The following is a 26,878-nucleotide window of genomic DNA, read 5'->3' as shown; positions in this document are numbered from 1 at the left end:
CAAAAGCCAGGCGCACTGATCACAGGTTCACAGCCGTCCTGAACTGCGGACACACAAACTATTTAAAATGCAGCTGGGGTTGATTGAGGACTGGATTAGTCGAACCACATCCACACCAAACACAGATGCAGGGTACAGCAACCAGGAAGTAGGTGGTCCTAGCTCCAAAAGGACTAATCCTCGACGGGGACTCACACAGCTGCTTTTGCTAACCAGAATCACTCCAGGAAACACAATTTTTTTTTCCCCTCTTTGTGTTTGTTGGTGCAGCTATGGAAAAGAAGAATGTTTTCTCCAGGCAAAGCAAACAGGGCACATCTTTGCCAGATAAAAAATGAATTAACAGAAACATGAAACAAGATTATTATGCGCAATCCTAGATTAATAGCATCAGATTTTTTAGGTCAGATTATTGTTTCTGTATGAAGCTTAAAAGAGAGTTGAGTATATCAGATATAACTTTAATCATTGATGAAACTGCTGAAAATATTGTGTTGAAGATGTTTTTCTTTAATGATTTGAACTCTAATGCCATTAACGAGCTGTAGTGGTCTTCAACTAACCATATACACTTACACCTAACTTGACACTGTAGGTGGGAGTGAGCATGTGACCATGTTTCCTATACAGGACATACAGTGTCACTTCAGTGGCCAATCAAATTCAAACTTCCTTCTGTGTGAAGTGTAGCGAAACCATCAGTGTTCTTCCATTCGACACAGCAGTTTGAGCATGATGGCATCTCCACTGTTGCTCTCTGTCTCACATGTTGTTCTTCTGGGAATGGGTAAGTTGCATTTTTGTGACAATATCTCTTGGGTATGCTCATATAAATACTTTCTGACTAGACTAGTTTTTATTTGACTTTTTAACACTGAATTCTCATTTCAATTCAGCTCACAAGACTAATCTGAAAGTGTCCTCATCTGTTCTTCAAGAGACACGTTTTGTGTCAGCTGAAACTGGGGACAACTTGATTTTGCAATGTCTTCAAGGGATGTTCCTACAAAGTTATTCTGGTTTAAAGAAACTCTGGACGAGAAGCCAAGGCTCATCTGTAGTTACTACAAGTATGACAAAAATGTCACTTTCTATGATGAATTCAAGAAAAATCCACGCTTCACACTGGATACTGGAAATAGTAAAAATCACTTGAGATCACAGATCTAATATTTTAGACTCAGCTACTTATATTGTGTCAATTATATATACACATTGAATTTCTGCGAGATTACTGTCAGTGTGAAGGGTTCAGGTTCAACATCCCAGCTTTGGTCCATCAGTCAGCATCTGAGACCATCCAGCCAGGAGGCTCTGTGACTCTGAACTGTACAGTACACACTGGGACCTGTGATGGAGAACACAGTGTTTACTGGTTCAAAGACTCTGAAGAATCTCATCCAGGACTCATTTACACCCATGGAGGCAGGAATGATCAGTGTGAGAGGAAACCCAACACACAAACACACACCTGTGTCTACAACTTGCCGATGAAGAGCCTGAATCTTTCTCATGCTGGGACCTACTACTGTGCTGTTGCCTCATGTGGACACATACTGTTTGGAAACGGGACCAAGCTGGACTTTGAACGTAAGTCACTTTCTAGCAGTAATTGTTTCATCTGATTAGTCTTAAAGAGGTGATGGGAGTTTACCAATAAAGGGACTCTCTTTGCGGAATCTTTGCTTATAGAGGGTGTTGTGTGTTGTCCAGACTTCTCGTTATTATTTTTTTCTCACTAAACTAAAAAAAATACTACATACTGAAAGCTCTGTTTCTGCTCTACAGATGAGAAGGATTATTTTGTCTTGGTGTATTTCTTGAGTGGAGCTTTGGTACTCACCTTCATCCTGGTTGTTTTCCTGGCTTTCTCAATGTACAAGATGAAGAAGAGATATACAGGTAACTTGTACTTTACATATTTAGCAGCTTGTGCTCACTGAGCGTGACCTTTAAATAAAATAAGATTTTCTCCATTTCAGAGTCTCAAGTGAAACCTTATGCTTCCTCCACAGCAAATGCAGAGGTGAATGTAGTTTGAACTTTACACACAGTGTACATACCACAGTCTTAACCGCCTTGTGGACAGTTGTGACTCTTTATGTATGCATTTTGTAATCAGGGTTACCAAGATGCAGACAACCTCCATTATGCTGCTTTGAACGTCGACCTGCCCAACAGATCAAGAAGACAGAGGAACAACACCAGGGATGAATGTGTGTACTCCAGTGTAAAGCAGTAGAAGAACATTTTTTATTTACATTGTGTAAATAAGGTGTGTACGTTTCTTAGAATCTCTTGGGAGATGTAACGCAACGTGAAGAGTCTGTTTGTAGCTTCCATATTAAAGCTTAGTAACTTGCATATTCTTTGTTGTTTTTGTCCTGGTGGTTTTCCAAGAAGAAAAACATGGATATACATACCTTTTTTGTAATTATACATATAGAATAACACAGATAATATAGATTAATTGCTCACTGCATGTGCTCCTCTTTGTGTATTGAGAACCACAACATAGATAAATTGAACTATTTGTCTTTGTGTATTTCTATGTACGTTTTGTATGATTGATGACAAACAAATCTGTTTCTGGAAGACTTTGGCCTTGAGACAAGGTGTGTGAATGTGAGGTCACCCCCTGATAGTGGCATATCATGGTAGGGCTGCACGATATGGCCTGTAACCAATATCTCGATATTTTGAAGCTATATCGCGATACACGATATATATCTCGATATTTTTGTTGTTGTTGTTTTGTATTGTTTATTTCTAATGAATAATAATGTCATTATTACCTTGATAGCAGATGGAATGGCTCAGATCAATGTAAAACAGTAGATTTACACTTGCTGTATGAGACACACCTCTTTTTATAGCATTTTAACACTTATTTTTTATGAATTTTTAATACATTTCATAATGTAAATATGAGCTTTAAAGCTCATAGCTCCAGGTCATGTGACCTATGGCTCAAATCAGTGTAGACAGTTCGATCTACACCGCTGTATGACACACACTCTTTTTTTTATGAGTTTTAACCTTGTCATATTTTTTTATGAATTTTCAATAATTTCATAATGACATAGGAGCACTGAAGCAGTGCAAGATCATACTTGGCTTATGAGACACACTTTTTTAAATCAAATTTTAATCATTCTTCATATTTTATAAAAAACTATACATTTAACACCCACGTCTTATTTTGAAATAGGCTGACTTTTCCAGTTTCTCAAAGTATTGCCATAAAGTCGCAATAAGGGCGCACTGAAAATATTAGAGCAGCTGACGTGACCACGCGAAAACGAGAGACGCTGGCTTGACCGCATTTGTTTTCTTTCGGAACCAAGTCGTCCGTCTCCATCTTCAATTAAGTGCCTGGGCTCTTCACTCACTTCTCCTCACTTGATACAAAAAGTACGCATGCGCGCATGATTTTTTCTCGGTGGGCGGGTAGTGTGGCTGCGTGCTGTGAGCAGCGACCAGGAGTGAGTGAGGGGCGAAATTTCAGAGAATAAATGCAGACGGCGTAAAACATTTACGGGACAATACTCGATGGTCACGATAAGTCCATGTCATACACTCACGTAGAACAAGCCGCGATATATCGAGTATATTCGATATATCGCCCACCCCTAATCATGGCACTGTAAGTATGTGACTGACCCTCATACATCCATTGTCAACAGTGTAGATTATAATAATTGGGAACTTAGAGGTTTGGATTGGGTAAATGCAGTTCCTGCCAGTGCTCAAGTAGTGAGAAGTCAGTCAGGTGATAGTTAATCTCTGCTGTTTAACCAAAATTGAGGTCATTCATGTGTATGTATCGATTTTTTTGCTACGTGTGGGAAAGTTCTTAGGCTTTTACATTTGCTCAGCCACCTCATGTCACGATACAAAAGCAGATTGTGAGTAGCTGTCGTAATGAGCGATGTTGGACTTGATGTGGAGCCGTCAAATGTTCATTGTTGTTTTAAAGCTTTAACACCGTCTGATGAACAATGCAGTGTAAGGACATCCTGAGGTGCAACAGCAGACCAACTTTCTGCCAAACTATTCTACTCCTGCCATAGATAATTTGCTGTATGTATATGCTTATTTTTACTTACAACAGAAATAGCTGCTCAGTGCTAAGACAGGGGTAGAATTTCTATCTCAGATCATTTATCATCACCCAGAGGCAGTTAATGTTTTTGAGTATGTGAATGTCCTTTTCTTCAAGACCTAGCATAGTAAAGGGAAGCTGCTGTAGATCCATGCATGACCACACCAGAGAAATAGGCTCCGATCAGAAGACCCAGTGAAACTTAGCACTACCTTTCCTGGTCCTTTACAGGAAAGCTACTCAGCATGGTCGAACCAATTGTGAAAGATGGGTTGGATTCCCCGTGTGCTACATCTGTAAACATCTGCCCAATCGTTACTCACAAAAAAAAAATGGCTCACTCCTTAGCTATTTCTATACACTTTATATCTGTAGTTCACTTATTTCTCGGCTATATAGGCTAGATAGACCTCTGTTAGGTTGTTCCCAGACATGGCCCATGGCCTGCCAATTAAAAGGTCGTTTTTACACCAAGCTTTTACAGCTTGCGTTTCCCAAAGACTGTCATAAAGATGATTTCAAGCAATAGTGAAAAAGTTGAAAATTCAGTGGAGTGGATAAAGTGTCTTCCAGCCTGTAGTGAATGTAATGGATCAAAAGAAAATACAACTTGGTCTCTGTGACTGTCTCTTCCAGTCACAGGACGTCATAGAGAAAGAGGGCAGAGGTGTTTCCAACTGGTATACAGACCATCAGACACTGTGAATGATTGCACAGTCATATAGCCTTTACATTTGGAATAAATTACCCTGAAATGAACTTTGTCTGATGTGAAGCATATATGTTTTTACTTATTTATAGTCAAGTTTCAGAGAAATTCAAGTTTCAGAGCAGTCAGTTAAGACTCAGAAAATTGTCACGGTGAGTTCAAAAAGACACAAGGGTATCTCAGTCTTGATACACTTCTGTCTTGACTTGGTTTAGCTGCCAGCAGGCAGGGCTCGGCAATGATTCACCCATTCGATGGTACTAGCTGCCATGCAAGGTGCAAGTTTTAGGAGCTAAGAGGTTATGAGGATGAAATCACTTTTCTACAACCTGTCTCAAGTGGCCGCGAAGAATTACAGTTTTTGTAACTTCCAAGCGGAGGCTGCTGCTTGGAAAAACCCAACACTGTCCACTGTTCTCCTTTTTTTTTTTCTTTTTTTTTTAGATTTTTTTGGCCTTCCCAAGCTTTATTTTTTGATAGAGACAGCTGAAGAGTGACAGGAATGTGGGAAGAGAGAGATGGGATGAATTGCGGAAAGAGCCACAGGTCGGATTCGAGCCCTGGGCTTCCGCAGCAAAGATGAGCCTTTGTACATGGGGGCTGCTTACCAACTGACTAAAGACACCCCCACTTTTCTTCTTTTTGACAAAGATACGTTCATCCATAAACAGCACCCAAGGCTTGACATGTGTGTTTCATGTAGCCAGACATGAGCAACAGTGTCCAAAACATATGGCCCGATGCTCATATTAAAACAAATTGGGATAGCAGTGCAATTATTTTAAAAAATTTCTGCTTAGCAAAGTTATCCAGTAGTCGGACTGGAACCTTGGTGAGCCAGTTCTGGCTTCTAGGCAGCACATTTGGATTAGCTTCAGTACATTTTATGGAAATCAGTTGCTGATTTCTCATAAATCTGTTGTTTTTGTCCTTTACATTTGAGTCCTGGTTGATTAAACCGTGGTGTTACTGGTGGTAAAGCAGCTACTTTGTCAGAAATACAACAAGGGAGTGATCATAAGAGCTTCCTTCCTGAATAGGACAATATATGTCATTCAGACTGGCCAATCACACGTAGTCTTATCTGTGAGAGTGAAGAAAAGATAACTGTCTTTTCACTCAAGTGAGAAGTTTGAGCACGATGACATCTCCAAAGTTTCTTTTCTACCTGACCTGTTTGTTCTTGGAGAAAATAGGTGAGTTTTTGTGTTTTTATGGCTGTAGGTTGTATTTTTATATGGTATATGGTCCACTTAGTGTCATTGCTCTCATACTTTCTCAGTCTTGTACATTTGCTTTCTCTCTACAGTGACTTCAAGTCAGCACTAACCTGAATTTGTCCCATCAGTTCAGCAAGATGGGGGTTTTCTATCAGCTAATGTTGGTGATAGCCTAACTTTGCATGTTTCTATGAAGATAAGGACACTACAAGACTTACTGGTACAAACAAACTCAGGACAGAAGCCAAGGCTCATCTCACTTCTATAAGTTCAACTCAAAGGCACTTTTCATAATGAATTCAAAAACAATCCACGCTTCACACTGGATACTGGAAATGGTAAAAATCACTTGAAGGTCTCAGATTTACGCATTTCAGACTCAGCCACTTACTACTGCGTGAATAGCTTTTCATCCACTTTTGAATTTGCCGAAAGCATTACTGTCAGTGTAAAGGGTTCACGTCTGAACATCCCAGCTTTGGTCCATCAGTCAGCATCTGAGACCATCCAGCCAGGAGGCTCTGTGACTCTGAACTGTACAGTACACACTGGGACCTGTGATGGAGAACACAGTGTTTACTGGTTCAAAGACTCTGAAGAATCTCATCCAGGACTCATTTACACCCATGGAGGCAGGAATGATCAGTGTGAGAGGAAACCCAACACACAAACACACACCTGTGTCTACAACTTGCCGATGAAGAGCCTGAATCTTTCTCATGCTGGGACCTACTACTGTGCTGTTGCCTTATGTGGACACATACTGTTTGGAAACGGGACCAAGCTGGACTTTGAAGGTAAGTCACTTTTTGGACTAGGTCGTCTCATCGGATTAATAGTTGTATAGTCACTACCTAAACATGAGATGTCTCCTGTTGTCTGTCTTTCTGCAGATGATAAAGACTCTCTTTTCTTGGTGTATTTCTTGAGTGGCACTCTGGAATTCATCACCATCAGTGTTTTATTGGCTTATTTGTGCAAGACAAACACGAGAAGCAGCTGCCACTGGACAGGTAATTTATCCTGTTTGCATCTATAGTTTATGGTGGACTTTACTGAATGTGACTTTAAGGTTTTCATTTTGCTTTTCAGAGTCTCAAGCAAGCTATTCAGCTTCCTCCACAGCAGAGGTATTTCCTGTTTAGATGACCAATGTGTTACAGTTCAAGCTTTTTATAGAACTGACAATTCTGTGGTGTTTATTTTTGTCATGGAGCAGATCGTGTTTTTTTCTTCTTCATTACCAGGATTACCAAAATGAAGATAACCTTTGTGACGCTCTTTTAAGAAAGAACACGGTCAACAGAAGAAGAAGACAGAGAGACAACACATGGACTGAATGTGTGTACTTCAGAGTAAAGCATTAGAGATGCAAAAGTTTCATCTTTGTCTCTGTGGAACAGAACATTACTCCATAAGTGTAATATGGCTTTTGTAAATGTATTTTGCTTGAATATTATGACTGCATTGCTTTCTAACAGACCCATGAAACAAGCTTTTACAAAGATAACACGTGAGTGCAATGACTTCCTCTTACTCTTTGGTCAAACAGTGGTAATACACGTCAACAAACCATATCTTTCTGTGCTTTGTGCTTGTATACATTAATGCCAATCTGTAATTTTTGTAAATGTGTTTGTGTGTGGGTTCACACGGAATTTGTTCAACTATGTAACCAAGTCATTTTATTAAAGAGTTTAATAAATGATTTGTGTCTTTATCAAGTTGATACAGTTAATGCAAATTCAGTGATGCTATATGACACTTAAAGCACAAATGTGTGTGTAAGTGCATGTGTTGTGTGTGCATGTGTGTGTGTACACACCAACCACAAACATTTTCTGTCAGTGTGGTGAGAGAATATGTGAACTGACAGGACATGATGGGCCAAAACAAACAGGAAAATCATAGGGGGGTTCTTTATAAGTGCTATCTTGCATGAAACCATGAAATAACACTGAGAAAACATACAAAAAACACTTCAAAAGATACTTTTAGGAGTCTCTTTGGATGACTGGGTTCAGTTAAGAGGAAAACAAAAGATGATGTGAACAACGGTGGAAGAAGTATTCAGGTCTTTAACTAAGGTAAAAATACTATGGTGTATGTTAACGTCCCAAAACCTTCACCACAGACGATCGGATCACTCTTAAACATATCTCTCACTGTGTGACTGTCTTCTTCCTGCTCTGTCCTGATCTGTATTCTTTCCGCATGTCACAGTGACGTTGTATGAGATAGATGGCAGAAGTGTTTCTGACTTGCATACAGGCTATCAGACTATCTGAGGTGGTTGAATGATTGCAGTGTCACTACAGCCGTTACATTTGGAGTAAATTGCCCTGAATATGAACTTTGTCCAATGTGAAGCATATACGTTTTTACTTAATATTATAGTCAAGGTTTCAGAGAAATCCAAGTTTCAGAGCGTCAGTTACGACTCAGAAACTTCTCACAGTGACTTCAAAAAGACACAAGTGTGACATGTCATCTCAGGTCACCACATTCTCACCTTCAAACCCTTCCACGAATTACTCTGAGACCCGTTGACTGCTACCCCTCCCACATACGCGCACACACACACACACCTGCATACTATTTGCTTTTTATATCTTCAGTGCAAGCAAGATCAAGAAGACCACAGAACAAAACTAACAATGAATGTGTGTACTCCAGTGTAAAGAAGTAGAACAGGAACGGTGAATGTTGTTCATTTGAAAATATATTTTCAAAAGTATCATTGTATTGTATCATCTTCAAAAGATAAGAGTTAACCTTTGCCAAGATTTAAGCTTTTCTAACATTGGCTATATGCATAATTAGTAGCCTGTACTGTTTTTGTTCTGTTTGTTGTCTGTGTAGTTTCAAACAGGATGTCTTCTCACTGTGACCAAGCAACCAATCGACGAGGCTTCTTTTTTTTTCTTTTCAATGAAGCCACTATATTTAGAATGTCACGTTCACTCATGTTACTTGTGATGTCTGTGTGATTTACTGTGTGATGTTAAAAGTATTCTTTACAGTATTTTAGAGTTTGTCATTTCCTGGTAAACAAAAGGTTGTTGACGTCTCATGCTCTGTGTGCATTCAATGAAACACTTTTATGTATCTAGTTATTCTTGTTTTATATGGTCTGAGTGAGTTCTGAGAGCTGCTACATGCACAGCCTCTGAGAGCAGCAGAGCATACCATATTGAGAGGATTTACAGACTTGGAAAGATAGGAAGCAGTGAACTGCTAACTGTCATTAGTTCAATCAGCTGTGTAACAGCAAACTGACTCAGTGTAGGAACCAAACCTGGCTTAAAAAAACACTGTGGTAAGCTACTGTACTGCGGTTTCAGAGGTTGTGTTCAATACCGGGTCTTGGCTGTGTTTACTGGAAGGTAGACAATGACACAAGCTTGTACTGCTGCCAGCACACACTTGCCACTGGCTATTGTAAATGCCAATCAATATCCACGTTAAACCCCTCCCCATCTGACTGTGCCATCTGACCATGTGGAAGCATGTAGCATTCCGCTTATATTGCTTTTTGGGCTTTTCCCTTTCCTTGAGTGTGTTATATGGCATTCTACTGCACGTAAAAGGAACTGCCTGGCACACCACAACGTTTCTTCTGTTGCAATATTACATCATATTGTAACCGGCCTATTGAGTCTACCTCGCTCAGCACCATCCTTACTTCCTCGCCAACTCCGGTAACATGAGGTAGTGGTTGTCTGTTGCAGTGAGGGAGAAAGTACTTTAAGCCACAGAAAAGGGTAGATAGAGAGATTTTTAGCCAATAGATCACAAACTCACTTCATAGAGATCGTATGATTAGTCGAAAAAAACTATTTACATACACAGATCAACCAATAACATTCAGACAGGTCAAGGTAATAACATTCTGATTGGCAAGTGAACATTTTTTAACGATTTTAGCGAGTTTGACATGGGCCAAAGTGGAAAGGAAAGAAAAGCAGTGAACTGGAAACCAGTGTTGTAGTACTCAAGATTGGTCGTGGTCTTGAGACTGGTCTCAGAATCACTTTTTGAAGGTCTCAGTCTCGTTTCAGAATCGACTGCACTCTTACTCGGCCTTGTCTCTGTCTCAGACAAAGAGGACTCTGGATTTTATTGTAAGGCTGGTAAAGACCACAGCTGTAGGAATATCACCAGGGATTCCATATCATTCACTTATGCTGTCTAGTTTGTCCTGCTACAGTTTCATAATTAACTCAAAATACTTACAGAATTGAAAAAGTTGTTCCACTGTTTGTAGTTATAAAGCAAACACGTGTGTGGCACAGAAAATTAAAAAGGACATGAGAGGTCAGGTCAAGGTTTAACCACAAGACCACAAGCCAACAGCCAAAGTAAAAAAAAAGAATTTTGTGTCACTTTTATGGGCTGTTTGCTTCGCTGGCCTCATTCACATGCACTGCTAGAAAGTGATAGCCAGCCAAACCACCTTTAACAAAATTTGACCACCTTACATCAAAGAGCATATCTGTAAAACAGCATCCAAAAGAAAACACACAGCAGTCTGTAAATCCTCCAATACGCTAATGGAGAAGACTGGGAGGCGTGGGCCTCACCCAAAAAGATATAGCGAATATTAGCCACATGTGAGATACACAAGTATGCTATATACTGTCTGGTCTTGGGCTCAACTCGGTCTCGCCCTGCCTTGGTTTTGGTTTTGACTTGGTCTCGACCACTCATTGTCTTGGTCTTATCTCAGTCTTGATACACTCTGGTCCTGGTCTTAACTTGGTCTCGGTTTAGTTGCCGGCAATAGGTTTATGGGTAGCCAGGGCTCAGCAATGATTCACCCATTTACACACATTCTGATGGTACTGGCTGCCATGCAAGGTGCAAGTTTTAGGAGCTAACCATTCATACGCCAATGGCGCAGCCTTCGGGAGCAATTTGGGGTTCAGTATCTTGCCCAAGGATACTTAGACATGCAGACCGGAGGAGCCGGGGATCGAACCGCCGATCATCTGATTAGTGGACGACCCGCTCTTCTGATCCAACAGACAAGCTACTATAGCTCAAACTGCTAAAAAAAACGTGATGGTGGTTCTGACAGAAATGTGTCGTATCGGGCTATGTATCAGAGTGCCCATGCTGACCCTTGTCCACTGCCGAAAGCACCAACAAGTGGCATGTGAGCATTAGAACTTGACAGCAGAGCATCCGTGGATGGCTGAGTACACGTCACTCACTTCGGGAGCACATGGCATGAGGATGCACTACAGGAAGAGGGCAAGCCGGCAGAGGCAGTGTGATGCTTTGAGGGAAAGCCTATGCGGCATGTATGAATTACAATATAATATTAAAACATATTTCTTGCCTTTTCCCTGATGATCTGAGTAAGCTGCAAAAATCTGTACAGACATGTAGGAGCTGACCAATCAGCTAAGTTTTAAGATGTTGTTTGAACACTCTAGCTGGGATATATTCTAAATAAAAGAACCAGAAAACAGGTAATTCTGAAAATAGAGCATTTATTATTAAATTCTAACCTTTTACAAAAGCATAAATGATCAGCTATCAAAACATATTGATGTTATATTCATTAAATGAAGGTAAATCGGTTGCTTTCTTAGTGTAAATTGTCATGTCAGTCTAATAACGATCATTGCCAAACTTCTGGCATTCCTGAACTCCACTATGTTATTAGTGTTAACTTTATCATGAAACCACACGATGATTTGTCAGTAAATATCTTGTCTCCTTAACACTACAACTAAACAGACCATAAAACCAATGTACTGTGGCAGTGATCATGTGATCAAGTTTCCTAAATAGGAAATACAGTGTCATTCTTGTTAACCAATGAAACACAGTCTAGTCTAGTCTTGTCTATGAAAAGTTGAGAAAAGGCTGAGGTTCTTTCCATTCAGCACAACTCTTTGAACATGATGACATCTTCACACTTTGTCTTCTATCTGACATGTTTGTTCTTCGGAGACATGGGTAAGTTTTGTGACTGCAGTTTCAATATTTTAAAAGGGGATGGACATTGTTTCTGACATTGAGTTATGTTTTTTTCATTTCATGAAGTGAATTTTGCTTTTTCTCTCCTCTTCTCACTTCAGCTCAGATGACGAATCTGAAATTCTCCTCGTCTGTTCATCAAGAGGCTGGTTTTGTATCAGCTTATGTTGGTGACAGCGTAACTTTGCGATGTTTCTATGAAGGTGATCTTGCAGCAAGGTTTTACTGGTACAAACAAACCCTGCGAGAGAAACCAAGGCTCATCTCTACTTACTACAAGTACGAAAAAAATGGAACTTTTCACAGTGAATTCAACAATCTACGCTTCACACTTGATACTGAAATAGGTAGAAATCACTTGAGCATGACAAATCTGCAGATTTCAGACACTGCGACTTACTACTGCGCAAGTAGCTTTTCATACACCTTAGAATTCACGGCGGGCATTACTGTCAGTGTGAAGGGTTCAGGTTTAAACATCCCAGCTTTGGTCCATCAGTCAGCATCTGAGACCATCCAGCCAGGAGGCTCTGTGACTCTGAACTGTACAGTACACACTGGGACCTGTAATGGAGAACACAGTGTTTACTGGTTCAAAGACTCTGAAGAATCTCATCCAGGACTCATTTACACCCATGGAGGCAGGAATGATCAGTGTGAGAGGAAACCCAACACACAAACACACACCTGTGTCTACAACTTGCCGATGAAGAGCCTGAATCTTTCTCATGCTGGGACCTACTACTGTGCTGTTGCCTCATGTGGACACATACTGTTTGGAAACGGGACCAAGCTGGACTTTGAAGGTAAGTCACTTTTCTAGCAGGGGTTGTCTTAATTGTTTTAGGTATAATACTTAAGCTTTGTAATGTCTCCTGGTGTCTGTCTATCTGCAGATGAGGTGGACTCTCTGGTCTTGGTGTGTTTGAGTGGTGCTTTGGCATTTACCACCATCCTGAGTGTTTTACTGGCTGTCTTATTGTGCGTGACCAACAAGAGAAACAAGTGCAAATGTACAGGTACTGTATCTGCTGCTGTTTGCAGTTTAACAGTGTGTACTAACTTATCGTGGTATGATAGTAAGAGCACTTTTTATTCGGTTTCAGATTCTCATGTGAGATTTTCAGCTCCTTCCACAACAAATGCAGAGGTATGTTTTAGTTTATTAACATTCAGATTATTCAGTCTGACGGTGTTGTACGATATTGTAATTTACTGTTTTATATTTTATTATCAGGGTGACCAAAATGAGGAAAATATCCATTACGCAGCTTTAAGGGAACACAAGAGCAACAGACCGAGACGGCAAAGGAACAACGACAATACTGAATGTGTGTACTCAAGTGTGAAGCATTAGAATTGTTCATGTTTTATATTTGTTTCTGTGTAACAAGACCAATAAAAGCTTACAAATACAATGAAGTCACACTATCAGTATGTTTTTTCCTTGCAACAATAAATTGAAACAGCCAGTGCTGCACTTCTGTCTGATTCAAACAGTTGTTTAGTGGCTGTAGTTAGACTGCTTTAACAATTTTCAAAAAGAAAAAAAAGTAATGTAACTTATTTTGCAAATCAGACGGCTAAGGAAGGTTACAAGACAGGCTTCAGAATACGTGCATGTCAGGGAGAATGGTATGAATGCACACTGGCTGACCCCGAACAAAACTATGTGACAGGAATGAAATATCTTTGTTGCTATTTCGTTAATACATTTGTTCTTGACTTTCTTTAAGGATGGAGATGGAGAAAAACAAGAGATTAAGACTGTGTTTGATAAAGTGAGAAAGGAAACACACAGGAAGAGAAAGCGAGAAAGAACTAATATGACATGTCATTCCATATGCAACTTAAACACTTGATCGATCAGTCTTTAAGGCGGGCAGAACAGTAATGTCGTCTTTTAAGCTAAGAATGGGGTGAAAAATGTGATCATGGATGAACGTGTTGTTTCTGTCTGTTGTCTTCTCAGTAGTTTAAAGTGAGCAGGCATAAGAAGAAAAAAAAGGGTCTGTCAGACATTTCTTTCTACCACTCCGAATTCTGCAACTCAAATCAGAACCTGATGCCTGTTGTCGATGTCAATCAAATCTGTTCAAACCACACCAGCACAGTCATGATGAAGCAGACCAGCTGACTTTCTGAATGTGAAATGTCATGAGGTGATGTCATCGACTGTATGTGATGAGGAAAGAAGAGGTGAACCCTCCACCCTCAACCACCTACCAGTGACTATGACCTAAATACCTGATGTGGTAAACATCAACACAACATTGTCAACGGGATTTTTTTTTTAAACATTTGATTATAAAAATCACAAATCTGACTTTTTATATATATATATATATAATAGATATATATATATATTTTTTTTTTTTTTTTTTTTTTTTTTTTTTTTTTTTAAGTAAACCTAAGAAAAAAAAGATTAAGTAAAGGCTTATGTTATCTTTTCTAAAAATCCTTCACATTTTCATCCTGCTGATCTGGCGACACCTGTGATTAGTGGTGGTAAAGCAAGTGCAGTTTACTACTACATATCCCAGAGGTCTAAGCACTCTCTGAGCAGCAACTTTGTCAGAAATACAGCAGGAGAAAAACTAGTGTATAGTGTAGGGAGCATTTTTTGCTGTCCTTACGTTTCTATCCCGTTCTGTTAAAAGGACATTTTAACTATGTTATGTTTGGATGTGATGGTGATACTATAGGTGGCAGTGATCATGTGACCTTCCTTCCTTAGTTAGGACATACAGTGTCACTTCAGGCTGGCCAATCAGACGCAGTCTTGAAAGTGAAAAGGAGACAAGGGTTCAAGTTTCTTTTCACTCAAGTGAGAAGTCTGAACACAATGACATCTCCAAAGTTTCTTTTCTACCTGACCTGTTTGATCTTGGGGAAAATAGGTGAGTTTTGCATTTCTGTTACAGCAGTTTGGATCTTTTAAAGTGAATAGTCACTTCTCGTGACATTATTTCTGACATTCCTTTTTCATCAGACATTTCCTCTTTCTGTTTTTCATCTGTACATGAAGAGAATTTTGCTTTGTCTCTCCAGTCACTTCAGCTCAGACAACTAATCTGAAAAACTCCTCATCGGATCATCGCGACGGAGGTTTTATATCAGCTAATGTCGGGGAGAGAGTAACTTTGCAATGTTTCTATGGAGGCGATCCCACAGCAAGATTTTACTGGTACAAACAAACTTTGGGAGAGAAACCAAGGCTCATCTCTATTTTCTATAAGTATGATAAAAATGGAACTTTTCAAAACGAATTCAAAAACAATCCACGCTTCACCCTGGATACTGGAAATGGTAAAAATCACTTGAAGATCTCAGATTTACGCATTTCAGACTCAGCTACTTACTACTGCGTGAGTAGCCATACATTTATTTTCAAATTTGCAGAAGGCATTACTGTCAGTGTGAAGGGTTCAGGTTTGAAAATCCAACCTTTGGTCCATCAGTCAGCATCTGAGACCATCCAGCCAGGAGGCTCTGTGACTCTGAACTGTACAGTACACACTGGGACCTGTGATGGAGAACACAGTGTTTACTGGTTCAAAGACTCTGAAGAATCTCATCCAGGACTCATTTACACCCATGGAGGCAGGAATGATCAGTGTGAGAGGAAACCCAACACACAAACACACACCTGTGTCTACAACTTGCCGATGAAGAGCCTGAATCTTTCTCATGCTGGGACCTACTACTGTGCTGTTGCCTCATGTGGACACATACTGTTTGGAAACGGGACCAAGCTGGACTTTGAAGGTAAGTCACTTTTCTAGCAGGGGTTGTCTTAATTGTTTTAGGTATAATACTTAAGCTTTGTAATGTCTCCTGGTGTCTGTCTATCTGCAGATGAGGTGGACTCTCTGGTCTTGGTGTGTTTGAGTGGTGCTTTGGCATTTACCACCATCCTGAGTGTTTTACTGGCTGTCTTATTGTGTGTGACCAACAAGAGAAACAAGTGCAAATGTACAGGTACTGTATCTGCTGCTGTTTGCAGTTTAACAGTGTGTACTAACTTATCGTGGTATGATACTAAGAGCACTTTTCATTCGGTTTCAGATTCTCGTGTGAGATTTTCAGCTCCTTCCACAACAAATGCAGAGGTATGTTTTAGTTTAATATTCAAAATTATTCAGTCTGACGGTGTTGTACAATATTGTAATTTACTGTTTTATATTTTATTATCAGGGTGACCAAAATGAAGAAAATATCCATTACGCAGCTTTGAAGGAACACAAGAGCAACAGACCAAGAAGGCAAAGGAACAACGGCAATACTGAATGTGTGTACTCAAGTGTGAAGCATTAGAATTGTTCATGTACTGAATGTGTGTACTCAAGTGTGAAGCATTAGAATTGTTCATGTTTTATATTTGTTTCTGTGTAACAAGACCAATAAAAGCTTACAAATACAATGAAGTTATACTATCAGTATGTTTTTTTCTTGTGACAAATTGAAGCAGCCATTGCCGCAATTTTTTCTGATTTTGTGAAGGAAAGTTTCTTTATGTTTTGTCCCCAACCAAAGTAACTTATTTTACAAATCAGATAGCTAAGGAAGTTTACAAGACAGATCTCAGAAGTGCATGAAAGGTAAAATGGTATGAATGCACACTGCCTGACCCTGAGAAAAATTATATGACAGGCATACATAAAGTACCTTTATTACTGTTACTCGCAAATTATTGTTAACTTGAAGCTTGATCTTTCGGCCTTTCCAGGCAAATCAGAGCACTAATGTCGTCTTATTAGCTAAACAACTGTTAAGACTGTCACCACTGACATAACTATTGTGAAAAATGTGATCGTAGATAAACGCGTTGCTTCTGTTTGTTCTATTCTCAGTAGTTTAAAGTAAGCAGACAATGAAAAAGAAAAAAAAGGTTTGTCAAACATTTCTGTCCACCAGTCAGAATTCTGTGACTTGAATCAGAACCTGGTGGCTGCTATCGATGTCAATCGAATCTGTTCAAACCACACCAACGCAGTCCTGATGAAGCAGAGTTAAACTCTTGATAAATAAAACCTACAGATATTTTGTTTTGAGTTTTGACTTCGACTGTTGCTTCTGAACGATACATTTAATAAAGAAATGTGTAAAATTTGAAACCACATTTTCAGTGGTCAGATTTAGAGGTCTTTAATTTCAGAATATGGCAGAAATATGAGATATTAATAATATTCATAACTGTTTTCACTAGTGTAAAATCACCTCAAAACAAGAAACATAATTTTTTTCTTACTTTAGAATGAGCCTTTTAAATCTACAGACACCATAGGTCCTCTTCCACACAGTCCACCATACTGAACCACCATGTCTCTACAGTGGCCCAGAACAGAAACTGATTCTGGAGAAGGTCTCCTGCCTTTTTTGCAGTCATCAGTGACTATGACCTAAACACTTGAGGACTGAATAACACTAATAAAAAAGACTGAGTAAAGGCTTATCTTATCCTTTCTTAAAATCCAAGCTGATCTGGCGACACCTGTGGTTAGTGGTGGTAAAGCAAGTGCAGTTTAATACTACATATCCCAGAGGTCTAAGCACTCTCTGAGCAGCTACTTTGTCAGAAATACAGCAGGAGAACAACTAGTGTATAGTGTAAGGAGCATTTTTGTTGTCTTTATGTTTCTATCTTGTTCTGTTAAAAGGACATTTTAACGGTGTTCTGTTTGGATGTGATCATGTGACCGTACTTCCTTATTTTGAACATAAAGTGTCACTTCAGGCTGGCCAATCACACACAATGTTGTCTGTGAAGAAAAGTGAAGAAAAGTTTCTTTTCACTCAAGTGAGAAGTTTGAGCACGATGACATCTCCAAAGGTTCTTTTCTATCTGACTTGTTTGTTCTTGGGGAAAATAGGTGAGTTTTGTGTTTTTATGGCTGTAGGTTGTATTTTTTTACAGTGTATAGTCACTTTAGTGTCATTGCTTCTCAATGTTTCTAATGTCTTTAGTATATTGTATTTACTACCATGTTAAATTAACTGTATATGTGCTTTGTCACTTCAGTCACTTCAGCTCAGCCACTTAACAAGAATGCATTGTTTGGAGATGAGACCAAGCTGGACATTGAGTGTAAATAACTTTCTAGCAGAGATTGTCATATCTTTTTAAGAATATTACTACTTGTTTCAACTCAAGGTGGATACAACTGAAAGCTCTGTGATATCTCCCTCTGTCTAAATCTAGTGTTCTCTCTGGTCTTGGTGTATTTCTTGAGTGGCACTCTGGCATTCATCACCATCAGTGTTTTATTGGCTTATTTGTGCAAGACAAACACGAGAAGCAGCTGCCGCTGGACAGGTAATTTATCCTGTTTGCATCTATAGTTTATGGTGGACTTTACTGAACGTGACTTTAAGGTTTTCATTTTGCTTTTCAGAGTCTCAAGCAAGCTATTCAGCTTCCTCCACAGCAGAGGTATTTCCTGTTTAGATGACCAATGTGTTACAGTTCAAGCTTTTTATAGAACTGACATTTCTGTGGTGTTTATTTTTGTCATGGAGCAGATCGTGTTTTTTTCTTCTTCATTACCAGGATTACCAAAATGAAGATAACCTTTGTGACGCTCTTTTAAGAAAGAACACGGTCAACAGAAGAAGAAGACAGAGAGATGACACATGGACTGAATGTGTGTACTTCAGAGTAAAGCATTAGAGATGCAGAAGTTTCATCTTTGTCTCTGTGGAACAGAACATTACTCTATACTGACTCTGTTTAAAGTGTAATATGGCATTTGTAAATGCTTTGTGCTTGTATAGATTAATGACTATCTGTAATTTTTGTAAATGTGTTTGTGTGTGGCTTCACACAGAATTTGTTCATTTACCAAATCATTTCATTAAAGAGTAAAAAACACATCTGGATTAGCTTCAGTACATTTTTAAGGAAATCAGTTGCTGATTTCTCATAAATCTGTTGTTACTGTCCTTTACATTTGAGTCCTGGTTGATTTAAACCTGGTGTTACTGGTCTTTACATTTGAGTCCTGGTTGATTTAAACCTGGTGTTACTGGTGGTAAAGCAGCTACTTTGTCAGAAATACAACAAGGGAGTGATCATAAGAGCTTCCTCCCTGAATAGGACATATGTGTCACTTCAGACTGGCCAATCACACGTAGTCTTATCTGTGAGAGTGAAGAAAAGATCAACTGTCTTTTCACTCAAGTGAGAAGTTTGAGCACGATGACATCTCCAAAGTTTCTTTTCTACCTGACCTGTTTGTTCTTGGAGAAAATAGGTGAGTTTTGTGTTTTTATGGCTGTAGGTTGTATTTTTATATGGTATATGGTCACTTTAGTGTCATTGCTTCTCATACTTTCTCATGTCTGTACATTTGCTTTCTCTCTACAGTGACTTCAAGTCAGCCAACTAACCCGAATTTGTTCCCATCAGTTCGGCAAGATGGGGGTTTTCTATCAGCTAATGTTGGTGATAGCCTAACTTTGCAATGTTTCTATGAAGATAAGGACACTACAAGACTTTACTGGTACAAACAAACTCTAGGACAGAAGCCAAGGCTCATCTCTACCTTCTATAAGTTCGACCCAAAAGGCACTTTTCATAATGAATTCAAGAACAATACACGCCTCACGCTGGATACTGGAAATGGTAAAAATCACTTGAAGATCTCAGATTTACGCATTTCAGACTCAGCCACTTACTACTGCGTGAATAGCTTTTCATCCACTTTTGAATTTGCCGAAAGCATCACTGTCAGTGTGAAGGGTTCAGGTTCAAACATCCCAGCTTTGGTCCATCAGTCAGCATCTGAGACCATCCAGCCAGGAGGCTCTGTGACTCTGAACTGTACAGTACACACTGGGACCTGTGATGGAGAACACAGTGTTTACTGGTTCAAAGACTCTGAAGAATCTCATCCAGGACTCATTTACACCCATGGAGGCAGGAATGATCAGTGTGAGAGGAAACCCAACACACAAACACACACCTGTGTCTACAACTTGCAGATGAAGAGCCTGAATCTTTCTCATGCTGGGACCTACTACTGTGCTGTTGCCTCATGTGGACACATATTGTTTGGAAAGGGGACCAAGCTGGACTTTGAAGGTAAGTCACTTTCTAGACCAGATCATCTCATTGGATTAATAATTGTATCGTCCCTAAATCAGGGATGTCCAAAGTACGGCCCATGGGGCAATCACGGCCCGCGGTCAGATTTCTTGTGACCTGAAGCTTCATTTTTATAATATATTATTTATGGTCTGCTTGGATTATCAGACTCTATATGGCTGGAAGATTTGGCTTTTTTTGGTTGACATCACGAAGCATTTGAACCTTTAAAGGACATAACTGCTGGTGTTATATATCTGTATATGTAACACTAAATATTACTTTCTGAATGATCTTGTTAAAGAGAAGAGCAAGAGCGATACGTTTTAAAAACTTAAATGTTAACAGACTTTGCATTACTCATAATAAGTCATGTTCAGAATGAACATGAGTTTCAGATTTGTATCAACTTCATGTAAGTTTAACGTGTTCATACAATTTATTCTGACTCCAGATGTGAAAGAAAGGAAGAACTGGTTTTTAGATTTGTTTACACCTGATTGGCTTAGATTTGGTTACATTGCCATTAAAAAAAGATAATTGTGACAATGAAAATAAATTGTTAGAGAACAGTGCATTTGTCTGTAACTTTTATTGGTCATTTTTAAAATGTTAGAATTGGCCCCCGGGCATCTCTTTAAAAAGAAGTTTGGACAACCCTGCCCTAAATAAACATGAGATTAACACAAATTAAGAAAATCTCCTGTTATGTCTCCTGTTTCTGTAGATGATAAAGACTCTCTTGTCTTGGTGTATTTCTTGAGTGGAGCGTTGGCATTCATCACCATCCTGAGTGTTTTACTGGCATTTTTACTGTACATTAAGACTACGACAAACAACAGCCAAAACAGAGGTAAACGGTACCGCTTCTATCGACATGACAGAATTACTGAACGTGACATCGTAGAATCACAGATTTACACTGTTTTTCAGAATCTGAAGCAAGATCCTCCACGACAAACGCAGAGGTATTTTCTGTCTCAAATAGATTTCTGTCGAATTCATTTTCATTTCTGTTCTGTAACATATTGTGATTCTCTAATTTGGATTTCATTGCTAGGGTTACACAAATGAGGATAATCTCCATTATGCTGCTCTGAGGATTAACAAGGCCAGCAGAGCAAGAAGACAGAGGACCGTCGCAGAGGACGAATGTGTGTACTCCAGTGTAAAGCAATAAATCCACATGTTTCATCGTTGTGTAACAGGACGTGACCCCATTACTGTCTTTTAAAGTCTAGTTTTCAGTTTGTTTTCAACAATGTTTCCTCTAAAAATCTTCATTGTGAAACTTCACCTTGTATAAACTACCTAAAGAAGCTCTTCTAATGACAATACATGAAGTTCTATTATTTCCACTAATTCTGTAGTTACTCCATTCTACTGACTTATTTTAATCATGCTGAATGGATGACACCAAACCTTCTGAGAGGCAAATTATGACAAGATCGTCCTCATCTGTAGCGTCACTTTGGTGCACACGCACGGCAGCTCAACAGTAAGGACAGAAAATGCATGCGAAAAAAAACAACATTTTGAGCTCAACACGACATCAAAAAAAAGGTGATGCTGTTTGCAGCCTTTGTAAAATGCAACTGCAACTAATCTGATGCTCCTATTAGTGTGGCAGCAGAGACCCAGCAAATAAACAGAACATCATTTATTCTACAGCATAGTTTAAGATGTGGTCCATGGTGTAAAGATAAAATCTCTCTGTGGTTATGTAAGCTTTTGTACTGTGCATATTTGTGTGTGTGTGTCTGTGTGTGCGTACCCACAAACCATTAATCTCATCTACTAATGCGGTAAGGGAAATGTAAATTGCCAAGCCAGAATGGTTTATTCATGAATATATAAACACGGCATCCTGTGAAACCAAGATAATATACAGTAGCACTGAGACATTTATAATTCTACTTATCTGAGCTTCTCTGTGGTTTCAAAGTACGAGAGAGCCTCAGATCGCTTTTAAGAGCGGTGTGGGAGGAAGTGGCACTATTTTCTTCAGATCAGAGAAGGAAGGGTTACATCTGCTCTGGGTTAGAAAACATAGCAGACAGATTAACCTCTGAAAAAAATTCTGAAGTGGGATGACAACATGTTTAAAGAAATTAGGCAGCCACAACTTTAAGGGATTAAAAGAGTTCCCCTTATCACTGAGCTTAGCTACGATAGACGGACCATCATTTTAATGTGTCATTTATTATCTGCATGGAATATGTCTGACAAATTCAGGCTTTCTCAAATGAGTTTGGTAATTATTATCATTTATGAATGTACAAAACATTATTTCACCTTACATGTCTTTCTATATTTGATTGAAAATATCTGAATAAAAAGGCCTACATTAACCTGTTTATAGCAGTTTTTCTTTCAATTAAACCCATCATGTACACAGACTACTAGGCTCTCCTTGATTTTAGCCTTTTAATGCACACACCTAAACCTCCATGCATACTCTATGTGTGTGTGTGTGTGTGTGTGTGTGTGTGTGTGTGTGTGTAATTGTTTGCTTGCCCTGTCAGAGGGGTGTAACATATCAATATTCATGCAAAGCAGTACCTTCAATGCTCACTAGTGGCAGACAAGACCTCTGCAATCTGCCATTACACCGACAATTTCCACAGATCTACAATTACAATGTGCATTAAACCGTGAGCATGATGCTTGCAATATATCATCAGTGTCTTTTCTTACCAGATTTTCCTGCAGCTTATGGAAAAAATAGAACAAATTCCAAAATAAAAGCCCAGTTGGTTAACATGTGTACTAGAAGGAAGAGGAAAGAACCCTGGGCTATAAACAGACTGGCTTCCTCATATCTCCTGCTTTATTTCTCTATGTACTCAAACATGTCCTTTACATTCCCTTGATGCCAGTTACCTAACTATCACTGATCACTGAAAACAACAAAGCTCCGCTGAACCACCTCCTGAACGCCAGCAAGACTGATGATACGACCATGGACTGTGGAGAAACAGAGAAGGAATTAATATCACGCATCCTTGATGGAAAGGGTGGACAGCTTTAAGTACCTTGGTGTCCACATCACTGAAGCCGTGACCTGGACGCTGCATACAGACTCTGGGGTGAGAAAGACGAGGGAGAGACCTTGGACGCTTCAAGAAATTCAGCCCCCCCTAAATGCACCATCGAGAGCATCCTGAAAGCCAACTTTATTATCTGGAATGTTCTAGGTGGTGCTTTTAGCAGCCTAAAAGACATACCTTGATTTTCTCCCTGCCACAATCTGGAAGGTTCCAGATACACCAGGAAATAGTTGTTAAAGTTGAAGTGTTGAAGTTCATGACCCGTGCCACACCCCTGCTCCACTATATGCACACATACATCACACATGTGTGGGAGCAGGTGTGGCGTTGAGTGAAGCGACAATAGTCAGGCGTACCCTTTGCACGGCATCGTGTTTCAGGAAATAAGTGTGAACTCAATATGAGCACAGTTGTTACATAACTGTGGTTGTCTGCGGTTATTTATTTTTTTCAAGACACGGAACTGAGAGAATGTGATCAGGTTTCCTCAGTAGGGCATTAGATATTTTGTGCGGTTGGCCAGTCAAAGACAGTCCCGTCTTAGAAGTGGAGACGTTTTTTTGAGTTTTTGAACAAGATGAGGCCAACAATAATCTTTTTTTTTCTGACATGCCTGTTCCTAAATAAAATAGGTAAGTTATGTTTTTTTTTTTTTTTAAAAACCTTTTACTCTTTAAATTATTATTTTATTTTTCCTTCATTTTCTGTGTGCTGAACCAATTGTATTTATCTCTCATTTCACTTCAGCAGTGACAGGTGAACCGACATTCTCCTCATCCATTCGCCAGGAGGGAGGTTTTATATCAGCTAATGTTGGTGACAAGGAAACTTTGCGATGTTTCTATACAGATGATATTGCTACAAGACTTTACTGGTACAAACAAAGTCTGGGAGAAAAACCAAGGCTCATCTCTACCTTCTATAAGTATGAAAGAAATGGTTCTTTTTATAATGAGTTCAAGAACAATCCACGCTTCACACTGGATACTGGAAAGAGTAACTATCACTTGAAGATTTCAGATTTACGCATTTCAGACTCAGCGACTTACTACTGTGCAAGTAGCTATACATTTATTTCTGAATTTGCAGAGGGCATCACTGTCAGTGTAAAGGGTTCAGGTTTCAACATTCCAACTGTGATCCATCAGTCAGCATCTGAGACCATCCAGCCAGGAGGCTCTGTGACTCTGAACTGTACAGTACACACTGGGACCTGTGATGGAGAACACAGTGTTTACTGGTTCAAAGACTCTGAAGAATCTCATCCAGGACTCATTTACACCCATGGAGGCAGGAATGATCAGTGTGAGAGGAAACCCAACACACAAACACACACCTGTGTCTACAACTTGCCGATGAAGAGCCTGAATCTTTCTCATGCTGGGACCTACTACTGTGCTGTTGCCTCATGTGGACACATACTGTTTGGAAACGGGACCAAGCTGGACTTTGAAGGTAAGTCACTTAATAGATGAGGTTGTCTTACCTCATTAATACTTATATACTCCCTAACTAAAGTTCTGCAATGTCCGTCTTTCTACAGATGAGGTGGACTGTCTTTTCTTGTTGCATTTATTGACAGGAATTTCAGCGTTTACCACCATCCTGGTTGTTTTACTGGCTTTCTCAGTCTGCACGATGAACAAGAGAAACAGCTGCCTTTTGACAGGTCAGTGGTACTTTTTATATCAACTACATTTATTCTCTGTACATGATAATAAAGGTTTTCTTTGTTTTTTTTTAGAGTCTCAAGCAGGACCTCCAGATTCATACAAAAGCAATGCAAAGGTATTATCTTTTTACGAGATACATTATAACCACATTTTTCTTCACAGTATAGCACAGTAATATTTGCTTTTATTCCTGTCATCTATCACAGTGTAAAGTAAAATGTGTCTTGTTTAGGGTTCCCAAAATGAAGATCTCCTTTGTTACATTGCTTTAAGGGAGATCAACAGATTGGGAAGTGAGGGAGACAACACCTGGAGTGAGTGTGTGTACTTTCATGTAAAACAGTAGAGCTGAACTCAGTTTTGTATATTTTTTATATTATAGAAAATATATTTTGTATGTTATTAAATATTTTTTCTCTGTGTGATTCAAGTAAAGTCTCACTTTGCGGTAATCTCATTAAAGACATAACGTGCCATGCAATGATTGCCAAAGTCTGTGTCGATGCTGTAATTGACCTTTGCGTGTCTGGTGCCACTATAGTCAAAGTATGTAGGTGATAAAATGAACTTCACAGTGGACGATGTACAAACTGCCAGAGCATTTCTAACTTTTTCATGAAGTCTAGTCTTCACCATTGTCTTTACAGAAACAGACTATACAAGAGGTTTTGATGGAGTCACCAGTGGTGAGATAAAATATGATGATGGTTTTGTAAGGTTTGGTCATGTACACATCAATACGCATTTTCACTTCTTGTTCAAGTCAATACAACGATTATAGTGAAATGTTCTGCTTTTAAAGAAGAACAACTGATATTTTTTGTCTAAATTTCTTTGTGATCTTCTTGTGATCAAACTAATATAGGGAGCTCATGTTCAGTGATGCTGTATGTTAGGATGCATGCATGTATTAAGATGTTATGAACGTTTCTAGTCCTGGTAGAACTCTGGACGGAGACCCACATATTAAGGCTGTATCTTTCTATGCTGAATGAGATTGTCTATGGTCTCCTCAGTGCTGATATTAAAGCGTCAACTGAAGATCAACTTGTCGTGCATTTTGTTTTTTGAATTGCTTGCCTGTTGGTCCAGAAGGTCCTTCCTCTCGCTACTGTGGCACTTGAGCATGATGTTATTTCGTAAATGGTTGTATCAAATCAATTCGACTTCACACTTTTGGCAACTCAGTCTCTTCTCAGAAAGACAGGAAGTCACATTCTATTAGAGACTATTAAAGGCATGTCAGGAGAGCTTTGGCAGTCATCATCATCCTGGGTGTTTTACTGGCTTTCATAGCGTGCTGCCACTGTATAGGTCACTCCTACTGTTGCTATATAAAATGTGTGTTCAGTGAGCATACTGTAGCATTAAATACTATGACAGTTTTTTTGTCATCTATGGAGATGAACACTTTGATTACAATCACAAGTTATTTATGTGACCTTGAAGGTAATTTTCTTTGATAATATTATCTCATGTGAAACAAGCCACCTCAGTAGTGAGTAGAGATGCATCAACTGCTGTTGACTCAATATGTGTACATCAGCCCACTAACCACACGCTATCTGCTAGTGCAGTGAGAACAATGTGAACCGACAGGACAGGGTGGTGCCAACTACACAAAATGGCTCTGAGGTTTCTATACGAGAGGTTTAGGAGGAGGCCACTCCTGCTTTATAGTACAAAAACTTGGGCGGTCTCACATGATGTAACCTTTATTTAATCAGCCAGTCTGAGCTTAAGATCTCTTTTGCACGAGAGACCTAAAAGCAAACAAAACAACACATAAAGAACAAAAGCACATAGCACCACACTGCATTTGATGTTGAAGTGAATGGCATACTGTGACTAAACTAGAACAGCCACGTCAGTCATCATCACAAACAGAACACCTTTGTGGAGGTCTGTACTCTCTCAGTGCCCTTTTAGTTGTTCATGCACTCATACTGCTGGTATCTTACCAGTCATGGGTGTTAGATGAAATGTATGGATAATGTAAGTCGTGATACAAGCAGCAAAAATACATGAAGATCTAGAGTCTTTA

The 26,878-nt window shown here is 39.3% G+C and overlaps 5 protein-coding genes and 1 pseudogene across 7 annotated transcripts in view; 5 read left to right on the top strand and 1 right to left on the bottom strand.

Annotated features, from left to right (window-relative positions):
• The window catches only part of LOC104937123 (prostaglandin D2 receptor 2), a 170,862-nt gene that overhangs the window by 130,266 nt on the left and 13,718 nt on the right, over nt 1–26,878 (bottom strand). The window lies entirely within an intron of this gene.
• On the top strand, nt 5,956–7,740 carry LOC113747655 (uncharacterized; annotated as a pseudogene).
• Nucleotides 11,938–13,426, top strand: LOC113747630 (uncharacterized). Its single transcript, XM_027287966.1, has 5 exons — nt 11,938–12,004; nt 12,127–12,831; nt 12,922–13,044; nt 13,132–13,175; nt 13,263–13,426. The coding sequence occupies exons 1-5, from the start codon at nt 11,947–11,949 to the stop codon at nt 13,380–13,382; spliced, it is 1,050 nt and encodes a 349-aa protein (XP_027143767.1). The 5' UTR covers nt 11,938–11,946; the 3' UTR covers nt 13,383–13,426.
• Nucleotides 14,550–16,342, top strand: LOC113747654 (immunoglobulin kappa light chain-like). The gene is made up of 5 exons (XM_027288156.1): nt 14,550–14,925; nt 15,077–15,793; nt 15,884–16,006; nt 16,094–16,137; nt 16,223–16,342. The coding sequence occupies exons 1-5, from the start codon at nt 14,871–14,873 to the stop codon at nt 16,340–16,342; spliced, it is 1,059 nt and encodes a 352-aa protein (XP_027143957.1). The 5' UTR covers nt 14,550–14,870.
• On the top strand, nt 19,129–22,462 carry LOC109140691 (immunoglobulin kappa light chain-like). The gene is made up of 5 exons (XM_019268186.2): nt 19,129–19,278; nt 19,392–20,108; nt 20,839–20,964; nt 21,045–21,079; nt 21,172–22,462. Exons 1-5 carry the CDS (start codon nt 19,224–19,226, stop codon nt 21,289–21,291), a joined length of 1,053 nt encoding a protein of 350 aa, XP_019123731.2. The 5' UTR covers nt 19,129–19,223; the 3' UTR covers nt 21,292–22,462.
• LOC104938776 (immunoglobulin kappa light chain-like) lies at nt 23,499–25,890 on the top strand. Of its 3 annotated transcripts, none has more exons than XM_019268190.2 (5): nt 23,499–23,793; nt 23,909–24,616; nt 24,744–24,830; nt 24,906–24,949; nt 25,067–25,890. In XM_019268190.2, exons 1-5 carry the CDS (start codon nt 23,739–23,741, stop codon nt 25,178–25,180), a joined length of 1,008 nt encoding a protein of 335 aa, XP_019123735.1. In that variant the 5' UTR covers nt 23,499–23,738; the 3' UTR covers nt 25,181–25,890. The 3 variants fall into 3 exon arrangements, with proteins under 3 accessions (XP_019123735.1, XP_019123734.1, XP_027143768.1); XM_019268189.2 differs by having other exon boundaries at nt 23,500–23,793; nt 24,705–24,830; XM_027287967.1 differs by having other exon boundaries at nt 23,502–23,793; nt 24,705–24,830; nt 25,108–25,890.

The sequence above is a fragment of the Larimichthys crocea genome, chromosome XIV, assembly GCF_000972845.2.
Source record: "Larimichthys crocea isolate SSNF chromosome XIV, L_crocea_2.0, whole genome shotgun sequence".
In the NCBI taxonomy this organism is placed as follows: domain Eukaryota; kingdom Metazoa; phylum Chordata; class Actinopteri; family Sciaenidae; genus Larimichthys; species Larimichthys crocea.
Note: the sequence above shows the minus strand (reverse complement) of the source record. Positions and strands in the feature narration are given on the sequence as shown.

Bases quoted from the DNA above. Each gene is read 5' to 3' on its own strand.
- LOC113747630 (XM_027287966.1), top strand. From the start codon at position 11,947: ATGATGACATCTTCACACTTTGTCTTCTATCTGACATGTTTGTTCTTC. The intron at 12,005-12,126 runs GTAAGTTTTGTG...TTCTCACTTCAG, and splicing joins TTTGTTCTTCGGAGACATGG to CTCAGATGACGAATCTGAAA. The intron at 13,176-13,262 runs GTATGTTTTAGT...TTTTATTATCAG, and splicing joins CTTCCACAACAAATGCAGAG to GGTGACCAAAATGAGGAAAA.
- LOC113747654 (XM_027288156.1), top strand. From the start codon at position 14,871: ATGACATCTCCAAAGTTTCTTTTCTACCTGACCTGTTTGATCTTGGGG. The intron at 15,794-15,883 runs GTAAGTCACTTT...GTCTATCTGCAG, and splicing joins GACCAAGCTGGACTTTGAAG to ATGAGGTGGACTCTCTGGTC. The intron at 16,007-16,093 runs GTACTGTATCTG...ATTCGGTTTCAG, and splicing joins AAACAAGTGCAAATGTACAG to ATTCTCGTGTGAGATTTTCA.
- LOC109140691 (XM_019268186.2), top strand. From the start codon at position 19,224: ATGACATCTCCAAAGTTTCTTTTCTACCTGACCTGTTTGTTCTTGGAG. The intron at 20,965-21,044 runs GTAAACGGTACC...ACTGTTTTTCAG, and splicing joins AAACAACAGCCAAAACAGAG to AATCTGAAGCAAGATCCTCC. The intron at 21,080-21,171 runs GTATTTTCTGTC...TTTCATTGCTAG, and splicing joins CCTCCACGACAAACGCAGAG to GGTTACACAAATGAGGATAA.
- LOC104938776 (XM_019268189.2), top strand. From the start codon at position 23,739: ATGAGGCCAACAATAATCTTTTTTTTTCTGACATGCCTGTTCCTAAAT. The intron at 24,617-24,704 runs GTAAGTCACTTA...GTCTTTCTACAG, and splicing joins GACCAAGCTGGACTTTGAAG to ATGAGGTGGACTGTCTTTTC. The intron at 24,950-25,066 runs GTATTATCTTTT...TGTCTTGTTTAG, and splicing joins CATACAAAAGCAATGCAAAG to GGTTCCCAAAATGAAGATCT.